The sequence below is a fragment of the Acomys russatus genome, chromosome 26, assembly GCF_903995435.1.
Source record: "Acomys russatus chromosome 26, mAcoRus1.1, whole genome shotgun sequence".
NCBI classification, from domain to species: Eukaryota; Metazoa; Chordata; class Mammalia; order Rodentia; family Muridae; genus Acomys; species Acomys russatus.
In genome coordinates this window covers 41479336-41502714 of record NC_067162.1, presented here as the reverse complement: position 1 = coordinate 41502714, position 23379 = coordinate 41479336, and the positions used below count along the sequence as shown (strand labels likewise).

Below are 23379 nucleotides of genomic sequence, written 5' to 3'. Positions count from 1 at the left end.
TCCATCCTGCATCCCCTGCAGCTGTCCCAGGATGAGCATGGCAGGCTTGGTGCTCCTGTGGCTAGCACTGAGCACTGGGGCTGCTGTGGCTAAGTCAGAAGGAAGCGGGCTCTGCTTACGGAGCCAGGTGCTCTTCAGAGACGCTTGTTATGAATTCCTGCCACTGGGACATCCCTTCCAGGGTGCCCAGGGCTGGTGTGAGGGGCACGGAGGCCATCTGGTCTTCATTCGGGATGAAGAAACTCAGCGGTTCCTGCAGAAGCACGTTACCCAGAACAGAGAATGGTGGATTGGACTCACAGGAACCTCAGCACCCAATGGCACCAAGGGAGGTGGGTGCTGTGTGGCTGTGTCTGATGGGGAGTGTGTGATAAACATCCTATGGCTGCCTTGCACCCAGAGGCCCCTGGGGCAAATTAACATGTCCTAATTCTCATGGCCAGGAGACCATCCTCTGGAGTTCTTTCGTAGGTCATGTATAAGAGTTCTAGTAACAGCAGAGGAGCTAGTCTAAAAACCTGTTTGTCATCCTCTTGTTCTGGGGTCTATGCTCTCTGTGCTGTGTCTCTGTACATTCCAGAGAAGGTCAAGTCTTATGCCTGAACAGTTCCAACCACCTTCTTAGGGCTGAGGAAACTTCTGGAGCAATGCAAGGCCCTCTGTACAAGCTCATCCCATGCCCAGACCTCCTGCTCAGGAGTCATTTTCTGTAAGTGTCATGGGACACTCTGGGCTCTGCATCTTGCCACTCCTAATGAGCACCACCTTTTTATGGGTTTTCCAAGATGGTGTCCAGGGAGGTCTGAGCATTTGAAACTAACGATGAGGACACATACCCATTCTCTGCTGTGGGGAAGAGGGGCATTGACTGAGCTCCTATGGCATAGTAGAAGTTGAGTTAGGGCAAACTCTCCACTTAAGAGAGGCAGGTAAGAGAGGATTCCTGATGTACTTGTTTTCACTCAGGCTCTGCGACCTGGCTGGACACTACAAGGGTGAACTACAGCAACTGGCAGGAAGGGCAGGCCACACCTGCCCCAGGGACCTGTGGCTACATCAAGAGTGGATCTTCATCCCAGTGGGCTGCCTTAGAGGATTGTGCCCGGCCCCTTGCCTTCATCTGCGAGTTTGGTAAGCTGGTCCTGTGGGGGCTCCCGCCCTGCCCCTCCATCTCTATCTGCTTATCTGATTCCTTTATAGATCCCCCCATCACTTTATGTTTCTTGTGGCTCTTTCTTTCTTCCTAGCTTAGTCTCTCCTTTGTGCCTCTTTGTGGGTCTCTCTGAGTCTCTTATCTTCTTGTTCATGTGCCTTGCCTGTAGATTTCCTTTGACACCATCTTGTTTCCGTCTCTAGGTCTCCCCTACCCAAGCCTGTATGATGCTCTGTATCTTTCTGGGTCTCCCTTCTTCTCTGGGTCTTCTCTGCTCTCCAGTTGGCCCCACTCCATCCTTGTATCTCACAGATCTGGCCTAGAACTTACCCAGCTCTTGTGTGTTCCTAAGTTGTCACCTTCCCTTTGTTGCAGGGGTTGGCCGTAGCCTGGCCTGTGAGGGCCACAACGCCACCATGCACTGTGGCTCTGGAGAGGTCATCCAAGTCCAGGATGCTTTCTACGGCCGCCAGACCCCCTATTTGTGCACCCGGGGTGTCTGGCCTCCCTCAGACCTGGAGGGAGAATGTGGCTGGGTCGGCGTCAAGGATGAGGTGGCAGGTAGGACCCCAGTGCTCCACAGCTCTGGCTGAACCAGAGAGCAGTTTCTGGTTTTTGAAACACATCAAAGGGTCCTAGAAGATTCTGATGTTTTTCAGACATGGCCTGGGCCTCCTCCATGTGGGGAACCAGTCAGTCTTTGTCTACAGTGCTAAGCTCTTGACCAGGACACTGAGGTAGATCCACCATGGCCATCAAACCTAGCTTCTGGGGCAGGAAGGCACCCCTCCTGGGCGCAGAGAAGGTCAATTTAGTTAACCCAAAACATTTTAAATTTACAGAACTTTTCGATGCTACAGGCGAGAATAAAGACAGCTCGATTGTGTGGCTTACGCCTATAATCCTTGCATTTGGGATATGGAGGAAAAGAGGACCAGGTTCAAGGTCATCCTTAGCTTCTTAGCAAGCTTGGGTTACACCAGACCCTGTCTCAAGCAAACCAGCAAAGAATAAAGAGTTTTGTGATAAACTCCCAGAGGGCTACTACCTATGTAATTACCATGTTAATACCATGTAACCTCGTAGCATTAGCTTAAGATTATTCATAAAGAATGAACCTGACATCACAGGGGCTTCTCCCTGGGCCTATTATTGCTAACAATGCGGTGGTTACTAGCCACACTGCTGGTCCTCAGCTCTGTCTTCTTCCCGTGCATCTCTGAGCCTTGTGTGATCTTGGCTATGGAAATGGTGCTGTCTTCTACGTGTGTCATTCCGCGGCTTGGGTTTTGTGGTTGGCTGTTAGTTTTACAGTTAGCTTCTTGCAGCATAGTGCTTACGGTTGTTGATGAGATGTGTGGTTCAGGTTGTTCTATTTTTAGCTTGTTTCTTATACAGCTCCCACCCCCTGTGTGTATGTAGAGTCAGAAGACGACTTAGGTGTCATCATTTCTCAGGGTTCATCTGCCTTGTTTCTCTTGAGGCAGGGTGTCTCATTAGAGTTGAACTCACTAGGGTAGCAAGCCCCAGGGATGTGCCTGCCTCCACTTCTCCAGCGCTAGGATTATAAACCTGTACCACTATCCCCTGCTTTTTCATCTGGGTCCTGGGGTTGAACTCGGGTCCCTGTGCTGGCGTGGCAGGCATTTTACAGAGAACATCATCTCCCCAGCCACTGGGACAGACATTTCTGATGCTATCTCCTGCATATGTGGCACTTTCCCGCCAGCTCCCCCCACTCCTACCCCTCCTTACTCCATCAAGTACTCAGGGTCTTCCTGGGGATTACAGGGGCTTCCAGGGGTCTCCTGTGAAGACCCCCAGGGCCTTCTTATAGCCAGGACATCAGGGAATCTTTTGACTGGCTGGCTGTTGCAGCGACCACTGTTCAGACAGCAGAGACCTGGAAAGGCAGGTGTTCTCGGCTCTTCAGCTAATGAGGCCAGAACAGTGCGCATGCCCAGCCTGGGAGCCCCAGGGCCTCAGGTCCAACCTCCCAAGGTGTGCCTGTTAGCAGTCCCCCTCTGAGGCTCTGTCTCTAACCAAAGACCTCGTGACAATTATGGGGTGCAGAGTGTTCTCTGAGCCTTCTCCATCTGCGGAGAGCATGTCTCTTCTCCCTTGGAACTCTTCCTTGCCCGCTCCCCTGGGAGCTGGCATGCGGGTAGAAAACTATTGAAATCAGCTTGTACTTCTCAATGTCTCTCTTTTGAGTTCCAGCACTCTGGCACTGTGTCCTCCAAGATGGAAGGACCTCTGCTGGACAAGGTGAGGAAGGCTTCCTCACCACACTACAGTGGAGCCAGGCTGGCTTCTTCCTCACTGGTTTAGCTCCAAGTTTTGGAAACAAGGCACAGCACACCCCAGAGAGAACATTGGAAGGGAACCTCAAACCTCACTGGGAAGGGGGAGAGAACCTGGCAGGGCCCCCAACACCTGACTGTATCTGAGTGCCCAATCACTCAATCATCCAGTGGCCAATAAACATTTATTGAGGACCGATCCTGCTGTGCTACCCTGAGCTGTAGAGAGATAGGATGAATCAAACTGTCTGTGGTCAAAGAGCTCAGAGTCCAGTGGGGAGACAGATAAATGCTGCCATGGAAGGGAGCAAAAGGCACCATGTATTTACTCGAGTAAAACATGCTTTATATGGGGGCTGGAGAGATGGCTCAGAGGTTAAGGGCACTGACTGCTCTTCCAGAGGTCCTGAGTTCAATACCCAGCAACCACATATAATGTAATTTGGTGCCCTCTTCTGGTGTGCAGGTGTACATCCAGGCAGAGCACTGTATACGCAATAAATAAATTTTAAAAAATGCTTTATATCTTCCACATGCTGGCTAACATGTGGATGCTAATGATGTGGGTGCTCATAGGAATATGCAGCCCGATGAAGGGGCATCGCCAACTAGGGCTCATTGGGAATGACTCTAGAGAGCTGGGGGTATAGCTCACTGCACACGGCCTGCCTAGTATGTGGGAGGCCTTAGGTTTAATTCTTAGAATCTCGCCCCACCCCCCAGACTCCCAAAAACCACAATTCAAAGAACCAATGCTTGGTTGGATGCAGTGGCCCATACCAACAGGTCCAGAAACTCAGGAGGCAGAGACAATAGGATTTTTTTTTTTTTTTTTTGAGGTTGAAGATTAAGGTCACCTAAACAGCAGAGTGAAACTCCACCTGCCTCACCCTCCATATTTTGAAATCAATTAGCTGTGGTGGTGCACCTCGTTAACCTCAGCAGAGGTAGGTGGATCTCTCTGAGTTCACGGCTAATTCAAGGCTAGCCTGATCTACGTAGAGAGACCTGGTTCAGCCAGGATGACCTAGTGAGACCTTGTCTAAAAAAAAAAAGAAAAAAAAGAAAAAAGAAAAAAGAAAAAGGAAAAAAAAATGTAGAAAGGAAGAGAAGAAGGAGGAAGGGAGGAGGAGAGGAAGAAAGGAGCAGAGGGTAATAAAACCAAAGAGGAAGAAGAAAATCAATCAATCAATCAATCAATCAATCAGTATGTTAGGTCACTAAACAGGGTGGATTAAAGTTTTCTAAAGTCCTGGAAGTTCTGAGAAGCCAAACAGATTTTACGGTTCTTAAAACTGAGGGTGTGATGAACCAGGCCTTAAATAGCCACTCACAAGGCACAGGGTCTTTGCTGAAGGTCACTGGTCACCTGACTTGGGGATGGAGAGGCTGCCCAGGATTGTCCAGTTGAGAAAAATGTAAACACAGGAGCCCCTCTAGGTGGAACCAGCAGAGAGCTGGGGAGGAGAAGCAACCGAGGTTCCAGATGTGGGTAGAACAGCTGCACTGCTCGGGCTTGGAGAGGCCACATTCAGGGAGGAAGCATTTGACAGGACTGCACTCTGCCTTCAAAGCAGCATTGGCTGTAGTCTTTCCCGGAGCCCAGAGAAAGGAAAGCAGCCCAGGCCAGCCCACCTGGGTTTTTGACCTTTAGAACTGAAGGCCAAGAGTCTATGTTGTTTCAAGCCACTGTTGGAGCAGCTGGAGATGAGGATGTGTCCAGCACATGTGCATGGACCAGGGAGTCAGGAACATGAGCAAACTTGTAATGTGGGACAGAGTTGGATGAGGGGGACTCATGGGCAGGGTCAAGGGTCCACTGACTGGGTGACCCCCCCGGAGGAGTGGGAGGTAAGAGGCTACCAGGAAAAGCGCAGGTGTGGAAGGGAGTGTGAAAAGTCCTATAGGAAGGAGGAGTTTGGTAGTACAGGGAACTCCAGAGTGCATGGTGTGAAGACAGGAAATCCACCTGGACTTTTTCCTATTGGGTAGAGAGAGAGGCTGCTAGGCAGAGGGTGGGGTGGGGTGGGGTGTCAGGGTTGTGGGGCCTGGGACTTGGTTTTAAAGGTACCCCCAAGCTACTGTGAGTGCCTGTGTATGCTAGAACAAACGGGGAGGCTAAGATCTGAAACCTAGGTGGGGAATGCAGGTGGCACATTTGAGAACTGGAAAGACTTTAGACCCAGAAGCTAGCCTCATGGTACTGCTTGTTGGTGGGAGTCCAGGATGCTGTGATGCTTCTGGCTTGGACCACTCTGTGTCCTGAGGTACATAGGGCTAAAAGAGAGACAGAGAGAGGAAGAGTCCCATGTGGAGAGAGAAAAAAAAAAAAAAAGGAAGAGCAGTGTTAAACTGGGGGGTGTCAAGTAACAGACATCAGCTCTCTAACAGTTACACAGGTCAGAGTGCAAGATCAAGATATCAACAGGGCCACAGCCCTTCCCTGCGCCCCTCCCTGCCTCCCCCGCGGAAGCCGTGAGAGAAGGCTTCCCAGCCCCTTCTGGCTGTTTTCTGCTATCTCCTGGTGTCCTTGGCTTTGTGGAATCATCACCGTCTCTTTCTGTTTTACAAGCTGTAGACAGAGAATCACTGGCCCCTGGTTGCTGTCAACGCTGTGATTGAAATCAGCATAGCAAACAGGAAGAAGGGAGGAATCCCAGCCTAGGATGGCATCCGGGGACTCAGGGGTGGGGTGGGGTGGGTAATGTGTCTTCCTGGCTAAACAACTCCCCAGGTACTTAAATATGTCACAGCCTAGAGCAAACATAGGTGGTTTCCCTGTCATCTTACTTAAGGGCCTGTAGGTGCCAGGAGGCATTTGAGCGGATGAAGTAACACGTCTGTGATGCTCTGCTGACTTTGTGTCCTGTTGTCTCTCACACCGTTCCCATCTCTGCGCAATGTGGATGTCTCCCAGGCCAGTGTCAAGGGCTGCAGGCATGCCAGGTGGCTGCAGATGGGACATACTTTGGAGACCCGTGCCCCACGAGGGGCAGCTACCTGTGGGTGCAGTACCAGTGTCTGGAAGGTGAGTCTACAACTAAGTGGATGTGGGTTTTTTTTTTTTCCCCTGCCTCTGCCAGCCTAAAATCCCCCTCCCCAAGAGACAGATCTGATGTGTGAAGTGAACTTCCCCTATAACAACTCCCTGTGGCCAGACATCGCTGCCTGCTGACTTGCTCTCTTGGAGACATTTGCACCCATGCATACACACGATTTCTTTTAAAATAGAATTTTTTAAAAAAGATTTTTATTTTATATGTACGGATGCTTTCTCTCTCTCTCTCTCTCTCTCTCTCTCTCTCTCTCTGTATGTCTATGTGTGTCTGCGTGCAATAGGTGTGTGGTGCCTGCAAAGGTCAGAAGAGGACAGTGATCACCTAGAATTGGGGTTACAGTTGCTGTGAGCCTCCATGTAGGAGCTGGGAACTGAACCCAGGTCCTCTGTAAGAACAACACAAGCGCTCCTAAACGCCAAACCATCTCTCCAGCCTTAACATGAGACCCTTAAAAGTCACAAAATAACCCATATAATCACAATTGGTAAACATTTCATTAAAAAGAAGGGAAAATTCTTCCCTTCAATTTGACAGATCTATTCCCCCTAAGGAAATCCTGTTAATATTGCGAGGACATTTTATTTTCTCTTATATTTTGGTTGTGTGCCTAGTCTCTAATGGCTGAGCCATCTCTTCAGCCTGACATTTTTTTTTCTACACTTAAAAATGCTTACTAACATGGCTATGAGTAAATATATTTGCATTTTGAACTAAAACATAATCATATGAAACATATTAATCTACAGCTCAACATTTTTTTTCATTATATAAACACATACCAGACACATCTCCTAAGTCCCTCCCTTGTATTTTGGAGGATGGAGTAGCTTGGTTTCATGACCCACCGAGTTGAAGCTGGGCCTTGGTGTGAGCATGGCTGTAGCACTGTCCACCAAAGCATGGGCGGTTCAGCAGCGGCTACACCACACGGAAGACTTGACTTCCCCTCCCTGCTGCAGCCCTCCACTACCCATGGCTCCCTAGTAAAGGGTGGGGCCCCAGGAGACTCTCTCCTCATCCTGTGACTGAATGCCACTCACTCAGGGCGGTGCAGGCTACTGCTGCTGTGCGAGCCTAGCTTGACACGGACCTGGCGTCATTTTCTGAGACGAAGTTGCTAGTAGCTAGGGTGCTGAGTGTGTTTAAGTGCTGGTAGATAGCACTGAACTACCCTCCTAAGAGCTGCATCAGTTCACTTTCCTACAGAGAAGGGTGAGAACACCAACTTCCCTTAAGGATGAGACACCGCACTGTACCATCCTGTGACAAATGACTCAGAAAAGCAACTTCTGCCTAGTGCATGAGCAACAAGGACCTGAAAGGAAAAGATGAGTCAGAGTGGGCAGGGTGCCCAGCGGCATCTAGCATGGCAGAGTTGAGGCTGTAGGAGGACAGGTACAGGAAGGGGACGGTGGCAGCCAACAGGCTTTACTCATGGCATTAGTTGGCTTGTCATGTCTGGGTCAACCAAGATGGAGTTTGCCAGTCTCCCTATCTTGTTGTCTGGGAAGAGCAGGCTGTATGCGTTGGCATCAACTTCTGTTTGGTGGTTTTGCTGGTAGGCTAAGAGTGTCTTTTGGAGATCTGCCAGCTGCCGTGTGTCACTGAAGTGTGTGACTTAGGGCAGAGGAGGGATGGGTAGGGTGTGGCCACAACATTTCGCCCTGTCCCTGTGAACCAGTGTGTTCTGATCATAGCTGTCCTCTGATTCACAAAGAGGGAGTCAGTGCCCCAGGTCATGTACTCACAGATCCCCACTGCTCCCTGAGTGCCCCTCACAGGACCCAGCTGTACCCTCAATACCCCTAACAGGACCCAGCTGCACCCTTAGCATCCCTCACAGGACCCAGCTGTACCCTTAGCATCCCTCACAGGACCCAGCTGCACCCTGAGTGCCCCTCACAGGACCCAGCTGTACCCTCAGTACCCCTAACAGGACCCAGCTGCACCCTGAGTGCCCCTCACAGGACCCAGCTGCATCCTCAGAGCCCCTCACAAGACCCAGCTGCATCCTCAGCACCCCTCACAGGACCCAGTTGCACCCTGAGTGCCCTTCACAGGACCCAGCTGCACCCTGAGTGCCCCTCACAAAACCCAGCTGCACCCTAAACACCCCTCACAGGACCCAGCTGCACCCTAAGCACCTCTCACAGGACCCAGCTGCACCCTCAGCACCCCTCACAGGACCCAGCTGCACCCTCAGTACCTCTCACAGGACCCAGCTGCACCCTCAGTACCCCTCACAGGACCCAGCTGCACCCTCAGCTCCTCTCACAGGACCTAGCTGCACCCTCAGCATCCCTCACAGGACCCAGCTGCACCCTAAGCACCCCTCACAGCTGAGGCTGAGAGCCTGATGGCGTTCTGGCTTGCTCCAGGGAGTCTTTCCACACAGATTTTAGCGTCCAAGCACTGGAAGGCTGCAGCACACAGAGTCAAACAGGGCTGCATGGAGTCCTACCCCACCCGATCCAGCTTTTGAAGTTCAAGGCTTACACAGTTTACTATGAAGTGGTTTAGAGTTCAAGTAGACTTTCTTTCTTTCTTTTCTTTTCTTTTTTTGTTTTGTTTTTGTTTTTGTTTTTCTAGACAAGGTTTCTCTATGTAGCCTTGGCTGTCCTAGATTCACTTTGTAGACCATGTTGGCCTTGAACTTACATTGATCCACCTGCCTCTGCCTCCCCAGTGCTGGAATTACAGGCATGCGCCACCATGCCCAGCTTTTTTTTTTTTTTTTTTTTTCTGAGACAAGGTCCTCTCTATGTCAGCCTTGGCTGTCCTGGACAGCCTTTGTAGACCAGGCTGGCCTTGAACTCACAGCAATCTGCCTGCCTCTGCCTCCCGAGTGCTGGGATTAAAGGCCTGTGCCACCACGCCTGGCCCACAAGTAGACTTTCTTAAAGAAGGTTTTTTGTCCTTCTGTCCTTCCTTCCTTTGTTCCTTCCTACCTACCTTTTTAAATTTGAATTAGTTGTTTTAGCCATTATAAAATAGATTTGAATCACTAGTTAAATAAATTAGGTTAAATACATTTTCTCTTCTCTTCTCTGAAGAGAAGAACATGGCTGTGGGACCGGCAGACACACTGATCTCTGTGATGCATTAGGCTAAAAAGTACAAAGAGTATGCACGTTTGTGTGTGCTTATGTGCCTGTGGCTCTCTCTGTAAAGCAACCCAGAATTGTGGTGACAATGCCTGCCACTAGGCACCAGAACAGAGCTCTTGAGGGATATATGTGCTTTCAGGGAGTGAGGTTGTCACCCAGTTGGCAGAGTGCTTGCCTCATATGTGATAGACCCTGGGTTTTCATCCCCAATACCACATATATGCAGGCATAGTGGTACATGCTTTTAACCTCAGCATTCAGAAGCTACAGGCAGGAGGATCAGAAGTTCAAGGTTATCCAAAACTATATTTTGTATTTTGAAGGCTAGGATCTATAGAGCCTGCCTTAAAAATTAAATAAAATTAAAAATAAATAATTAAAATAATTAAATAATAATTAAATGAATTAATTAAATTATAAATAATTATAAAAATAAGTGAAATCATAAATAAATAAAATAATAATTAAGATAATTAAAAATAAAGAAAAAGAAAAAATTTAAAAGGCCAGAGAGATAGCTCAGAAGTGGAGGCTGTTATGGCCTGACACCCTGAGTTCTATACCTGAAGCCCACATGGTGAAAAGACAGGATTGACTCCTGCAGGTTGTCCTCTAACCTTCACGTATACACACATACATACATGTTCATGTATGTCACATACATGTTCATGTATGTCACACACATGTTCATGTATGTCACACACATGATAAATGTTAGATAGATAGCTAGATAATAGATAGACAGACAGGTAGGTAGGTAGGTAGATAGATGATAGATAAATGATAGATAGATAGATAGATAGATAGATGGATAGACAGATAGACAGATATTTCAAAAGTAAAAATAACCAGGAGGCAGAGACAGGAGGATTGATGTGAGTTTGAGGCTAGCCTTGTCTACATAGTGAGTTCCAGGTTAGCCAGGGCTATGTAAAGAGACCCTGTCTCAAAATGAAATGAAACAAAATAGTAAAACTATAATAAACTTTAAATGCCTTGTATAAAAGCAATGGCCACATGGGCAGAAAAAACTGATTATTAAGGAGAAACAAACATCTTTGGTTCACAAAATTCACACAACATCATGCTTGAGTCTGCAGGCTTGCGGCTGGTGGTGCCCAATGGGAGCTTCATCTTTGACAATGTCACCATCTCCCTGACATGGCTCCTTTCTCCCTACATTGGAAACCTGTCCTGCATACTCAGCATGGGAGACGGCCACATTCTTGACCCCTACTACCCACCCAGGTAAGAGGAACCTCAGATCTTTAAGACAGGTTGTATCAGTCAGCTTTTACTGCATAACAAGCTACCTCCAAACCTAATGACTAGAACCATTATTTTCATTTCTGGGGGAGGGCTGGGTGGGCTTCCCAGTTGGGCTGACCCCGGGGGTGGTGACTGGCCAAGGAAGACCTCACTCTCTCACATGTCCCATGGTCAACTGGATGTCAGCTGAGGGCACATGCTGTTCATCATCACACAGGCTGGCTGGGGCTTGATCCCGTGTGGTAGAGGAGTTTTTAGGGCTCCTACAGTGTGCTCAGGCTCCATCTCAGCATTCTGTGCCATCTTCACCTGACCTCTGACCTCCTGAGCTTTGTTTGCACAGTCCTCCTTGGACCATGTCATTTCTCTCCAAGCCTCAATTATTTTGTCCATGAAAACAAGATGTGAGGGCTGGAATCTTAGTTAGGGCTTCTATTGCTGTGATGTTACACCATAACCCAAAAGCAAGTTGGGGAGGAAAAGGTTTATTCAACTTACCCTTCCTCAGCACTGTTTATCACTGAAGGAAGTCAGGACAGGAACTCAAACATGGCAGGATCCTGGAGGCAGGATCTGATGCAGAGGCCACGAAGGGGTGCTGCTTAATGGCTTGAGCCAAATGGCTTGCTCAGCCTGCTTTCTTATAGAAGCCAGGACCACCAGCCCAGGGATGGCCCCGCCCACAATGGGCTGGGCCCTCCTCCATTGGTCACTAATTGAGAAAATGCCTTACAGCTGGATCTCCTGGTGGGCGGTTGAGGCTCCTTCCTCTCTGATGACTCTAGCTTGTGTCAAGTTGATACAAAACCAGCCAGTACAGCCGATGAGAACAGCTCGGTGGTAAAGGACCTGAGTTTTATTCCCCAGAACCCACTTAAAACACAAAAACCCCAAACCCCGCTAGGCATGGTGGTCTATCCTGTCACCCCAGTGCTGTGGATGCAGGAACAGGAAGAGCCCTAAGGCCTGATGGCCAGCCCGCCCATTGTACTTGATGAGTTCTAGGTTAATGGAAGAATCCCATCATTAAAAAAAAAAAATAAAAATAAAAAAATAGGTGGACAAGACCCAAAGAATGACATTTGAGGTTTTCTTTTCACCTCTGCATGCACCCACATACACATGTACATGCATGTATGTGTGCGTGCGTACATGCCTACACATGTCACCCCAGTACATAAGCAATGCTATCTCCCTAATACCTGTCTTGGCAGTAGCTCTAAGCCTAAGCAAAAGTCACTAGAATTTTGTCTCCTTTAAGAGAAATAAGTACAGCCCTCCACCACCACCGCACCTGAGTGATCCAATTTCATCTGCTTTAATGATCCACTGGACCTTGAAATTACCCAGCCACCTCTGTCATTTTTATTCACACTGTGACAGTCCTTTCTCATGCTTTCTTGGTTTGGCCAGCAGCATTAGCACGTGACTCAGTGTGTGGATAACTGCATGGCGTTTTAAAGATTACACAGAAGCCATACTGGACAAATGTCATTATGTTTCCCTCCCCCCCTCCTCTCTTCCCCACTTTCTCCCTTTCCTTCCTTCCTTTATTCTTTCCTTCATATTTATTTCTTCTTTTAAAAACATTTATTTATTTATGATGAGGGGCATGCTTGTGCCATATGCACATGCGAAGGCCAGAGGACTATTTTAAGGAGTCAGATGTCTCCTTCCACCCTGTGGGTTCTAGAAACGGAGCTTAAGTCATGAGACTTGACAGCAAGTACCCTTACCCACTGTGCCATCTTATCGTACCACGCTCCCCCTTCCTCCCTTCTAGATAGAATCTCATTCCATACTTCCCAGGTATCCCATGCTGGCCTTGAACTTCATAGCCTCTTGCATCACACCAAGTGCTTGGATTATAGGTATGAGCCACCATCCCTCCCCCCCCCCCCACCCCTTCACCCTGCTCCCCCCTCACCCCCACCCCTCACCCCATCCCCCTAACTCCCCCCCCCCCCCTCCCACCCCACCCCCCCCTCACCCCGCCTCCCCTACCTCCACCCCCCTCCCCGCTGCTCCCCACCTCCACCCCCCCTGCCCCCCGTCCCCCCCCCCCCTGCTTCCCCCTCACCCCCCTCCTCCCCCCCCCCCCCCCCCCTCCTCCCTCCCCCACCCCCCAGCTCCCATCCTCCTCCCCCCACCTGCCCCCCTCCCCCTCCCCCACCTCCCACCCCCTCTCCCCTGCTTCCCCACTCGCCCCCTCCCCCACCTGCCCCACCTCCCATCCCCCTCACCTCACCTCCCCCACCTCCCACCCCCTCCCCTACCTCCTCCCCTCCACCCCCCCCTTCTGATTTGCATGGTTTTTGCAATGCTAGGACTTGAGCCTAGGGCCTCATGCATGCTAAATTAGGGCTTTACCACTGAACTGCAGAGCCTTGTTGTACTTAGCTACTTGTTAGTCTAAGAGGCAGAAACTCTAAGATTGGACCTCATTCCTAGTGGATACCTGCATGAGCTGAGGGTAGAATCCAACCTCATAGAGAAGCAGCCCTGACAAATCACAGGCTTCTCCTTTGGAAGCACCCTTTTTGCCTTGTGTTTGGTGTCCTTGTCCATACATGTGGCAGGCTGTTCCCTTTCTCTGTCTTGGACAAGCTTCCTCATATCTGAGGTTGTATTATGGCTCTTATGAGTCAATTTATGTAAAGCTGACTTTGTCCAAGCCACAGAATCAGGTAACCACATGCCCCCTGCTGGTACAACTGGGGATTGACTTTTTTCTCTTCCCCACTGGGAGTTGCCTCTATACCTAGGCTGTCTTCAGAGCAACAGTCTTGTTGGGAGGATGCTAATATACAAGGCAACACAAGCCTTGGGGAGGACCAGATGCACACAGGCCTCTGGGAGGCACAGAGGGAGGTGATGGCTGGTGAGAATTTTAAAGCTGCAGTCTTCTGGGTTTGGGTGCAAAAACAGTGGTTTTCAATCTTCCTAATACAGGTTCTCACGTTGTGGTGACCCTAACCATAAAATTACCTTCACTGCTACTTCATAACTATAATTCTGCTACTATTATGAAACACAATGTAAATATCTTTGTTTTTCAATGGTCTTAGGAGATCTCTCTGAAAAGGTCTTTTGAGACCCACAGGTTGAGAAATGCTGATCTAGACTCAGGCCTGGCCCGGACCTGAAGAAGCAGGTTATATGCTGAATACACTCAGTCTTCCTGGTACTCATGGGTATGAAGGAAGACGAAAGGTTCTGGAAAGTTCAACAGTACCCTGGGAGGCCTGGGTAGAAAAAGGCATTAATGCTTGCCTGTGTGAGGAGTCTGTTCCTAGGAGAGGAAGGTGGGTACCCATGAGCAGATACTGATGAGGTCAGGAGGAGGAGGGTACTGAGACAGAGTAGAAGGTGAAGTCAAAGTGGAATGCCGTGGGAGACACTGCTGATGCCACAGAGTTGCAGAGCATGTGCAGCTCTTAGTCCCAGGGAGTGTCATTCACATATTGTCACTGAGCAGCAAATGGATGCTGAATGTCCCTAGGGGACACAATGTGAATTCTTGGGGTGAAGCATCTCCCTTCAACTGAGGGGATTCCTAGAGACACACTCAACGGAGGCTCTTGGGGGAACATGTGTCATCTGCTACAAAGGCAAGAAGACACCTCTTCAGGCTTGGCATGTGATCTGCAGTCTTAGTGCCATTGCCACGGGGATGGAGCAGTGGCTTGCTATGCAAGCACGAAGACCTGAATTTGATTCCCCAGAAACCCATGTGAAACAGCTGGACATGGTGATGCACGGCTGTAATCTCAGAGGCGGGGAGGCAGAGACAGGTGGAGCCCTGGAGCTTGCTAGCTACCAGTCAGGCTGAACTGGATGGACAGTTCCAGGTAATAGCGAGAAACCCTATGTCAGAGCAAGGTGGGCTGGGCGTGGTTGTGCATGCCTTTAGCTCCTGCACCCATGAGATGTAGATCATCATGATTTTAAGGCCATCCTGGTCCCAACCCATCCAGGGATATATAGGGAAACCCTGTTCCAAAATCAAACAAACGACCAAGGTAGATAGAGATCTGAGCAACAACACTTTTTGCCTCCAGCTGCATGGTGGTGTACACATGCAGTGCCTCCAGCTGCATGGTGGTGTACAACTGTAGTGTCTCCAGCTGCATGGTGGTGTACACCTGTAATTCTAGCACTTGAGAGGTGGAGGCAGGATGACAAGAAGTTTTTTTAAATTTGTTGTTGGTTTTTTTTTTTTTTTAAGATTTATTTATTATGTATACAGTGTTTTGCCTGCATATGTGCCTCCATGCCAGAAGAGGGCACCAGATCTCATTATAGATGGTTGTGAGCCACTATGTGGTTGCTGATAATTGAACTCAGGACCTTTGGAAGAGCAGCCAGTGCTCTTAACCTCTGAGCCATCTCTCCAGCCCCAAGTACCAGAAGTTTAAAGTCATCCTCAGCTAGATAGCAAAACTTGAGGCCTGAACTACATTAGGCCTTGTCTAAAACTAAAACAAGATCACACAGATGAACAGGGGAAGGCAAAGCCTTCTGGGAGGAGAGCTACACAATGATTGGTGGCCTTGGAGTGAGACAAAGGAAGTGGAGAGTCCTCTGCATGACCAGTAGGTTAGGCAGGAAAAGGGGCAGGAGATGAGGGCACAGGCTGGGATCGAAAGGGCTGTAGGCCACACTGGACATATTAAGTTAAAATGAGAGGACAAGGTTGCCCATGAGTTTGATAAGTTTCTGTTCACAAATGGCAAAAATGAGGCTGGGAACGGTGGTCTAGAGCAAAGCAGGAAGGCCCAGAGAAGGGGTTCCATGAGCCAAAGTGGGAGTCAGTAGCAGAAAAGAACATTCAGAGGCTGGAGAGATGGACCAGCCAGTAAAGAACTTGCAATGTGAGCCAGGTGCAGTGGCACACATCTGTAGTCCAGCACTTGGGGAGGCGGAAGCAGGTGGATCTCTGTGAGTTCAAGGCCAGCCTGGTTTACAAAAGGAGTCCAAGACAGCCAAGGCTATACAGAGAAACCCTATCTGGAAACAAAACAAAACAAAACCAACCGACCAACCAACCAACAAAACAAACAAAAAACCAACAACAAAAACCAACCCCTAAAGCAAAAACCAAACCAACCAAACAAAAAGAACTTGCAATGCAAGCATGAGGACCTGAGTTTGCTTCCCAGCATCAACATAAAAAGTCAGGCATGATGGCGTGCACTTGCAAAACTCCCAGGCCTGGGGAGGCTGAGGCAAGAGGACCCCTGGAGCTCACTGGACTCTTGAAGAACAGCTGAGATTGACCTCTAGCGCGCACACGCATGCACGTGCGCATGCACACGCATGCACGTGCGCATGCACACGCATGCACGTGTGCATGCACACACACACACACACACACCAGTAAAACAAATAATTGTTTTCAAAGGGCTGGCAGCTGACACTTCTCAAGGCTGGCCAATCCTATTTCTGATCTGCAGCTGAGTTGTTACAGCTCTTCTTCCCTGACACAGACAGCAGGGTGTGCTGTGTGACATCTTTTTCTTTCTTCTGTCATACTTTTATTATTTTTTAGTTTTTAGTTTTTGAGACTAGCTTCAAAGTCACTATATAGCAGAGGATGACTCTGAACTTCTAATCTTCTACCTCCCCCTGCTGGGTGCTTGGACCACAGATGTACTCCATCACACGCAGCTAATAGAGTGCTGGAGATCACACTCTGAGCATGCAAGCTAGGCAAGCCTTCTCCCAGCTGAACCACACGTCCCCCATCTTGTCTTTGCAGAGCAAGGGAGTTGTGAATGTATGCATGCTTCTTAAAGCTTGTATTCCTCTTACCCCCTCCCCCCAAGTGTGTCCAGCAGCGTGACCCACCAGTTTACCTCTCCTGGGGAGTTCACTGTGTTTGCTGAGTGTACGACCAGCGAGTGGCATGTAACTGCTCAGAAGCAAGTGGTACTTCAAGACAAGGTGGAGATGCCCCGTGTCACTGGGTGTGCTGGCCTGTCTGGATCTGGAGCCGGCCTTCTCTGTCAGGTTGTTTTTGGGGAACCACTGTGGATTCAGGTGGATGTGGATGGAGGTGAGTCTGTCGGATGGAGCAAGTTGGGGCAAGTGGGAAGATCCGCCCCCTCCAGATCTATCTTGTTAACCAAAGGCTTTAGTGTCTTAGCTACCATTGTTTATTTATTTAATACCCATGGTGTCTTCACAGCACTAAGCACTTGACCTGTACTGGCCCACTCACAATAGACCCCACATTAATTTACCCCAAGTCAGAAGGCTAGTGAGGCAGTAGGAACCCCCACTTTCCCAAGGCTCTTTCTGTATGTCTATGGGGCAGATTTCAATAAGAAGAGATGGGACTGGGAGGGCTGCCAGCTGGGCCCAAGCCCATCTCACGCCGCCAGCACTGACAATGAGTGTGGTACCATCCTGTGGCCATGAGGCCTGGCAATGTCCAGCTGTGCACAGGGATATAAGCCTATCAACAGTTCCAGCCAGGGCACACTCTGATTGGACACAGTGTCTCCTAATTAAGGAAGAGGCCATTTTGGTTGGTTACAACATCTGCTTTGATTCGTTGAGGTTTCCACACTGATTGGTCACAGCATCCATTCTAATTTATTACAGAAATCACTCCAATTTGCCACAGTAGTCCTTAGCACATCCATCCTGACTGGCTGGTGCTTAGATAGTTTCTACTGATATTTTAAGTAGCACTACTTCTGTGCACAAAGACTCCATGCCTTATGCACAGCAGCCTTTTCCCACAAAGCACAGTCCAGGTAGAGGTCTGAAATGAGCCCTGTTGACATAAATTATGCCGCGCAGAGCTAGGATGATGGTGACAATAATGTGGGGAATGGTGATGGTGATGGTGATGGTGGTGACAATGATGATGGTAACAATGATGATGGTAACAATAATAATGGTGGTGACAATGATGATGGTAACGATGATGGTGGTGACAATGATGATGGTAACAATGATGATGGTAGTGACAATGATGATGGTAACGATGATGGTGGTGACAATGATGATGGTAACAATGATGATGGTGGTAACAATGATGATGGTAACAATGATGATGGTGGTGGTAAAGATCATCAAATGAGTAACTATCTGACTCAGTATGATCTCCTTCACTCTGAGAGTCTTTTCTTAAAAACAAAAAGATTTATTTATTATTTATATAGTACTGCCTGCATGTGTGCCTGCACACCAGAAGAGGGCACCAGATCTCATTACAGATGGTTATCGGCCACCATGTGGTTGCTGGGAATTGAACTCAGGACCTTTGGAGGAACAGCCATCCTCTGAACAGACTCTTCACCTCTGAGCCATCTCTCCAGCCCTAACTTGTGACCGTCTTAATGTGATTGTGATGGGCTCTGACACAGCACACATGTGACTCCTTTCTGTTCTTGAATGCCTACTGCCAAATGAGGGCTGATATGTGCACCTGGGGTAGAGTAAAATAATCTTTCATTGATTTATGTAGTCATTTTGCAAATATAATTGTGTATCAGCTCTTTGCCAGGTGTGGAAAAAGCAGGAATACACATAAAAGTTAAGGGTACTGCTCCTATAGGGCCTTATGCTATCAACAACATCACCAAATGATCACCACCTCCACTATCATCACCATCATCACCAAATAATCACCACCATCACCATCATCACCACCATCACCATCATCACCACCATCACCATCATGACCATCATCACCATCATCACCACCATCACCATCACCACCATCCTCACCACATCACCATCCTACCACCCACAATCCTCAACACCATCCCAACAGCATCACCACCATCACCATCATCACCATCACCACCATCATCACCCATCATCACCATCACCACCATCACCATCCATCACCATCATCACTATCATCACCACCATCACCATCATCACCAAATAATCACCACCATCACCATCATCACCACCATCACCATCATCACCACCATCACCATCATGACCATCATCACCATCATCACTACCATCACCATCATCACCATCACCACCATCATCACTACCATCACCATCATCACCACCATCACCAAATGATCATCGCCACCATTATCTTCACCATGATCACCATTATTATCACCAATATCAGTGCCTCTTCCTTCTCCTCCTCTTCCTCTCCTTCCTTTTTCCTCCCATCAGCATCCAATGAGAAATATATTTGGCTTGGCTTCAACTGGAAAGAATATCATTTGTTACTGGACGTGGTGGCACACGCCTTTAATCCCAGCACTTGGGAGGCAGAGGCAGGTGGATTGCTGAGTTTGAGGCCAGCCTGGTCTACAAAGTGAGTCCAGGACAGCCAAGGCTACACAGAGAAACCCTGTCTCAAAAAACCGGGGGGGGGGGGGAAGAATACCATTTGTTGCACACCTCGCACTTTCAGCCAACTATAATGTTTGGTATCTAGCTAGGACAGTCATATGCAGACTGCTAGGGAGGCCCCACCTTGTGGAGAACAGGCTGAGTTCCATAGAGATCTATCTGTCCCAGGAAGTCATTAATGGATGTTGAAGGATCCACTTCCACCCTCTTTGGCTGAAAACAAGACTTGAAGTTCATTCTCATGCATCAAAATCCTTGTGTCCACTCAGAGGTGCCTTTTTTAAGTTCCCGCCCCAGGGGTGTGGTTATCATCAAGATGGTCTAAGCATTTGCTATAAACTTCTAGGTTCAAGGACACAAATATATAACAGCAAGGCTGTGGCTGCACCTCAGTTGGTAGCATACTTGCTATCTGAGAAACCCTGAGTTTGATCTCCAGTTCCATGTAACCTGAGCATAGTGGTGCTTGCCTGTAATCCTAACACTAGAGAGGTTCAGACAGGAAAATCAAGAGTTCAAGGCCAGCCTCTGCTACATGAGGCCCTGTTTCAAAAACAAACAAACAAACAAACAAACAATATAAAAATGAGCAGAGAGGACCCAGAAAGGAAAACAATAAAAAATTACTTATTAAGCCAAAACTCAGAAATAATTAGCATTTAGGGAGGGTGGTCTGTCCTTGTGTATTTCTCCAGACCCATACCTATGTCTACTGCAGAATCTGACATCAGAACTCAGTCTGCACTATCTTAGAATGCTAGCTGCATAGTTGGTAACAGTCTTCCTCAATTTCCCTTACCCCACCTAGGAGATGATGTGACTTACGCTGTGCTTTCGGGTAATATAACTCTGGCTGAGTTTACCACCCAGAGGGGCTCGCAGCCTTACAATCTGACTCTGGACAGAGAGATCCAGAAACTGCTGGGCCCTGGGAAGCACCACCTGAAGATCCAAGCTGTGGGTACCACCTCTGCCCCCTCTGGGAATGTCACTGTGCACTTTGCGGAGCTGCTGTCGGGGCTGCAGGCCTCCTGGGCTTCTGACCATGTGGAGCTTGGGAGGGACCTGTTGGTCAATGTCTCGGTGGCTCATGGTACCCTGGAGGAGCTGACTTTTGAGGTGGTGGGACTCAACGCAAACTTCTCCCAGAAGGAAGACAGTGTTGGGCGACCCTCTGGAACCTACCGCGTGGCGGTTCCTGTTGAAGGTACTGGGCTTTTCCATTTCTCATTTGGTTCCATCAGGTTTTCTGTGACTCCCAAGTGCAATGATGGCTCACTTGGCCACCCTGCCTACGACCCTCCTGAGTACTATCTGTTACCCTTAGAGTTTCTAGCTGTCTGAAGAGGCGCTCAACCTGGACACTTCTTGTGTCATTTTTGTTGTCTCTTTTTATTCTTTGATAATTTCATATGCGGATATAATGCGTTTTTTTATCATCTTCATCCCTCATCAGGCTCTTATACCCCTCCCACTCCCTCTGAACACCTTTCCCCCAATACTTCTTCCTCTGTGTGTGTCTGTGTCTGTGTGTGTGTGTGTATTTATCCCACAGACTTTAATTAAGGCTACTTGTAGGACATAGGTTATGTCCTAAAGCATGGTCTCATACCACTGACAATAAATGTCTTTTCAGCAACCATTAATTCCCCATAGCTTCTCAGATAGAAGTGCAGCCTTACCTCTGATGTTTGGGACTAGCCAATTCCTTGTCCTTGTGGGGTTTACATTGCATACAGTAGGGTATGTAGCAGTAGCCACGGTTTCTACCCACTAAAGGCAAGTGGTATGTGCCATTGTCCTGGGCTACGACAGCTAAAAATGTCTGAGAACACTGACAAAGGAATTCTGAGAGACACAGTCGACCCCATGGAGAACCACTAGAAGACAGCAGGTGTCTTGAGTGCCTCCCAGCACCAGCATTCCTACAGGAGAGCAGGTTGAGGAAACTTCAGTCTGCTCTGGTGAGAGAGATGAAGACTGAAAGTGGAGATGATGATGATGATGGTGGTGGCGGGGTGGGGAAGTAGGTTGGGAGGAAGCATCAAGACTATGCTGGATGAGGGATGCCTGGCTGGCACCAGCTGGGAGGTCACAGCACACGTTTGCCCTGCATCTGGAATGGACTGACTACCCTGGCAGATGGGTTGATACAATTTTTAGGCTGTGAGTCTTGGGTAGCCTAGGACCCTGCCCACAACTTCCCTGGGGCTCAGAGGAGTGCCAGGAAGGAGGTGACACCGGGCAGGTATGAGGGTCTCAGGCCTTCTGCCAAGGACCTGGCATGAAACAGCAAAGAGAATGGCAGACTCCACAAGAGAGTCCCTGGGGCTTTGCTAAGTGCTGCCCACTACAGCCGCCTCATCCTGCAGAGTCTTGATGGCTCCTTCCCCACGCCCTTCTCCAAGAGTCTTGCTTGGGACAAGAAGGAGCCAAAGGGTGGTGAAATGAGAAAACACACACCATGCTGAGGCTTTAATCCCCACGACAAGTGGCAGACATATCCAATATGTGGTCCAGGATAGATATGAATGCAGTCCAACAGAAAACTGTAAACTTACTTAAAACATTATGAGATTTATTTATTTTATTTTCGGTAACTCAGCTGCTAAGTTCTCGGGTTGAACTTTGTGGGTGACATCATGTCCCAATGCCCTAAGGTGGGCACACCTGCTGGCTTTTGTCGCCATCTGCTCCAGTTGAAGCTATTCATTGAAGTCTATGCCTTTTTAACTGATAGAATCTGGACCAGTCCAGTGGCGTTTTGGCTCATTCTCATATTAACAGATTTCCTTTCTCCCTGAGGCCAGATGATCTGGGCCTCTCTGGTAAGAGAGAGGACACAGAAGGAGCCCATCAGGACTTCTGCCCTTGGTAGACATGTTTGAAATGGCCTCTGTTAGTAGCCTCTGTGGGCTCCTGAGACCAGCTGCTGGGCCCCTCAGACTACAATCTGCAGGGTGGTGAGGGTGGTATCCCCCTTCAGCTGGCTGCACAGAGACAGCATCTTCCTCTCCTGGCCTCTCCTTGCTCCCTCACCATCTCTCTCCCGAAGGCCCACATCTGATCCATAGACAGTTCTTACCCATACTTGGTCCATGTGTTTTCCAGAAGCAGACATGAATCACGTATTCCTGGCCTCTCTCTATTTCCCCACCTTCATCCCCATCACGACTGATCCCAGAGGGCATGAATAAGGAACCTGCCTATGGAGTTCTCCGGCCTCAAAGAACCTTCTCAGCCTTTGCAATGTAGCCCAGTCAGTCCCACTTTCATCTCATGTACCGTACCCCACCCCAAGCCCGCTATATCCCTGTGTCATGTTCTTTCACCTGTGCATCCCCAGAGCCTTGCCTGGTATACAGTAGGACTCACCAGTCCTTAAAGGCTGAGGGATTCCAGGGCTGCACTTAGGCAGCCAGACAGGCACACCTAGGGAGAGCCGTCTCCTCTGTGCCACAGAGTTTGCGACAACGCCAGTGACCCTTTCCCTTTGCATTGCAGGCACTTTTCTGGTCACTGCGCATGTGCGGAACGCTTTCTCAGACTTGAGCTTGGACATTGGAAACATCACAGTCACAGGTAAGGAGTTTGTACTCTCAGGAGTCCAGGGCACAGAATCTGCCCGGGGGTCTAGTGAGGAGCCCTTCAATAAGCCTCTGGACACGGAGCCCATTCCACGGTCTCAGACTCCTCTGCGGGCTCTACAGCTACTGAACGTGCACAGAGGTTCTTCCTGCCGTGACTCCCTGAACTGCACGGCGCAGTGCTCGGAACATAACGTTCATATTATCTCAGGCATTATATCTAGAGGCTATCTGAAGTACGGGAGACAGGCTGAAGCTTTCTTCACCTTCTGTGATGGCCTGAGGGTGTGCCTTAGCCGGTAGAGCTCTTCCTTAGCACACAGAAACCCTGGACTCCCCGCCTCCCCACCCGTAGTGCTACAAAAATATACAAGATGAGGGCTGAGGAGCTAACTCGGTGCGTCAAGAGCTCGCCGTGCAGTTGTGAGCACCTGAGGGCAGACTGCTAGCACACAGGCGAAAGCCAGGCGAGGCAGCTGCAGGTCCATCACCCACAGAACCTTTTTATCTGTGTCTCTATCACCTGAGTGGCTGACATCTTGGGGCATCTTCAACACGATC

At 49.0% G+C, this 23379-nt stretch overlaps 1 protein-coding gene across 2 annotated transcripts in view; it reads left to right on the top strand.

Moving 5' to 3' along the window:
• The window catches only part of Pkd1l2 (polycystin 1 like 2), a 90290-nt gene continuing 66911 nt past the window's right edge, over positions 1–23379 (top strand). For both annotated transcript variants that reach the window (XM_051168732.1, XM_051168731.1), the window contains exons 1-8: positions 1–332; positions 967–1131; positions 1529–1714; positions 6374–6484; positions 10723–10870; positions 16720–16949; positions 20040–20438; positions 22736–22813. In XM_051168732.1, the coding sequence (XP_051024689.1) occupies positions 32–332; positions 967–1131; positions 1529–1714; positions 6374–6484; positions 10723–10870; positions 16720–16949; positions 20040–20438; positions 22736–22813 (1618 nt within the window). In that variant the 5' untranslated portion in view covers positions 1–31. The remainder of the gene's footprint in view (positions 333–966; positions 1132–1528; positions 1715–6373; positions 6485–10722; positions 10871–16719; positions 16950–20039; positions 20439–22735; positions 22814–23379) is intronic.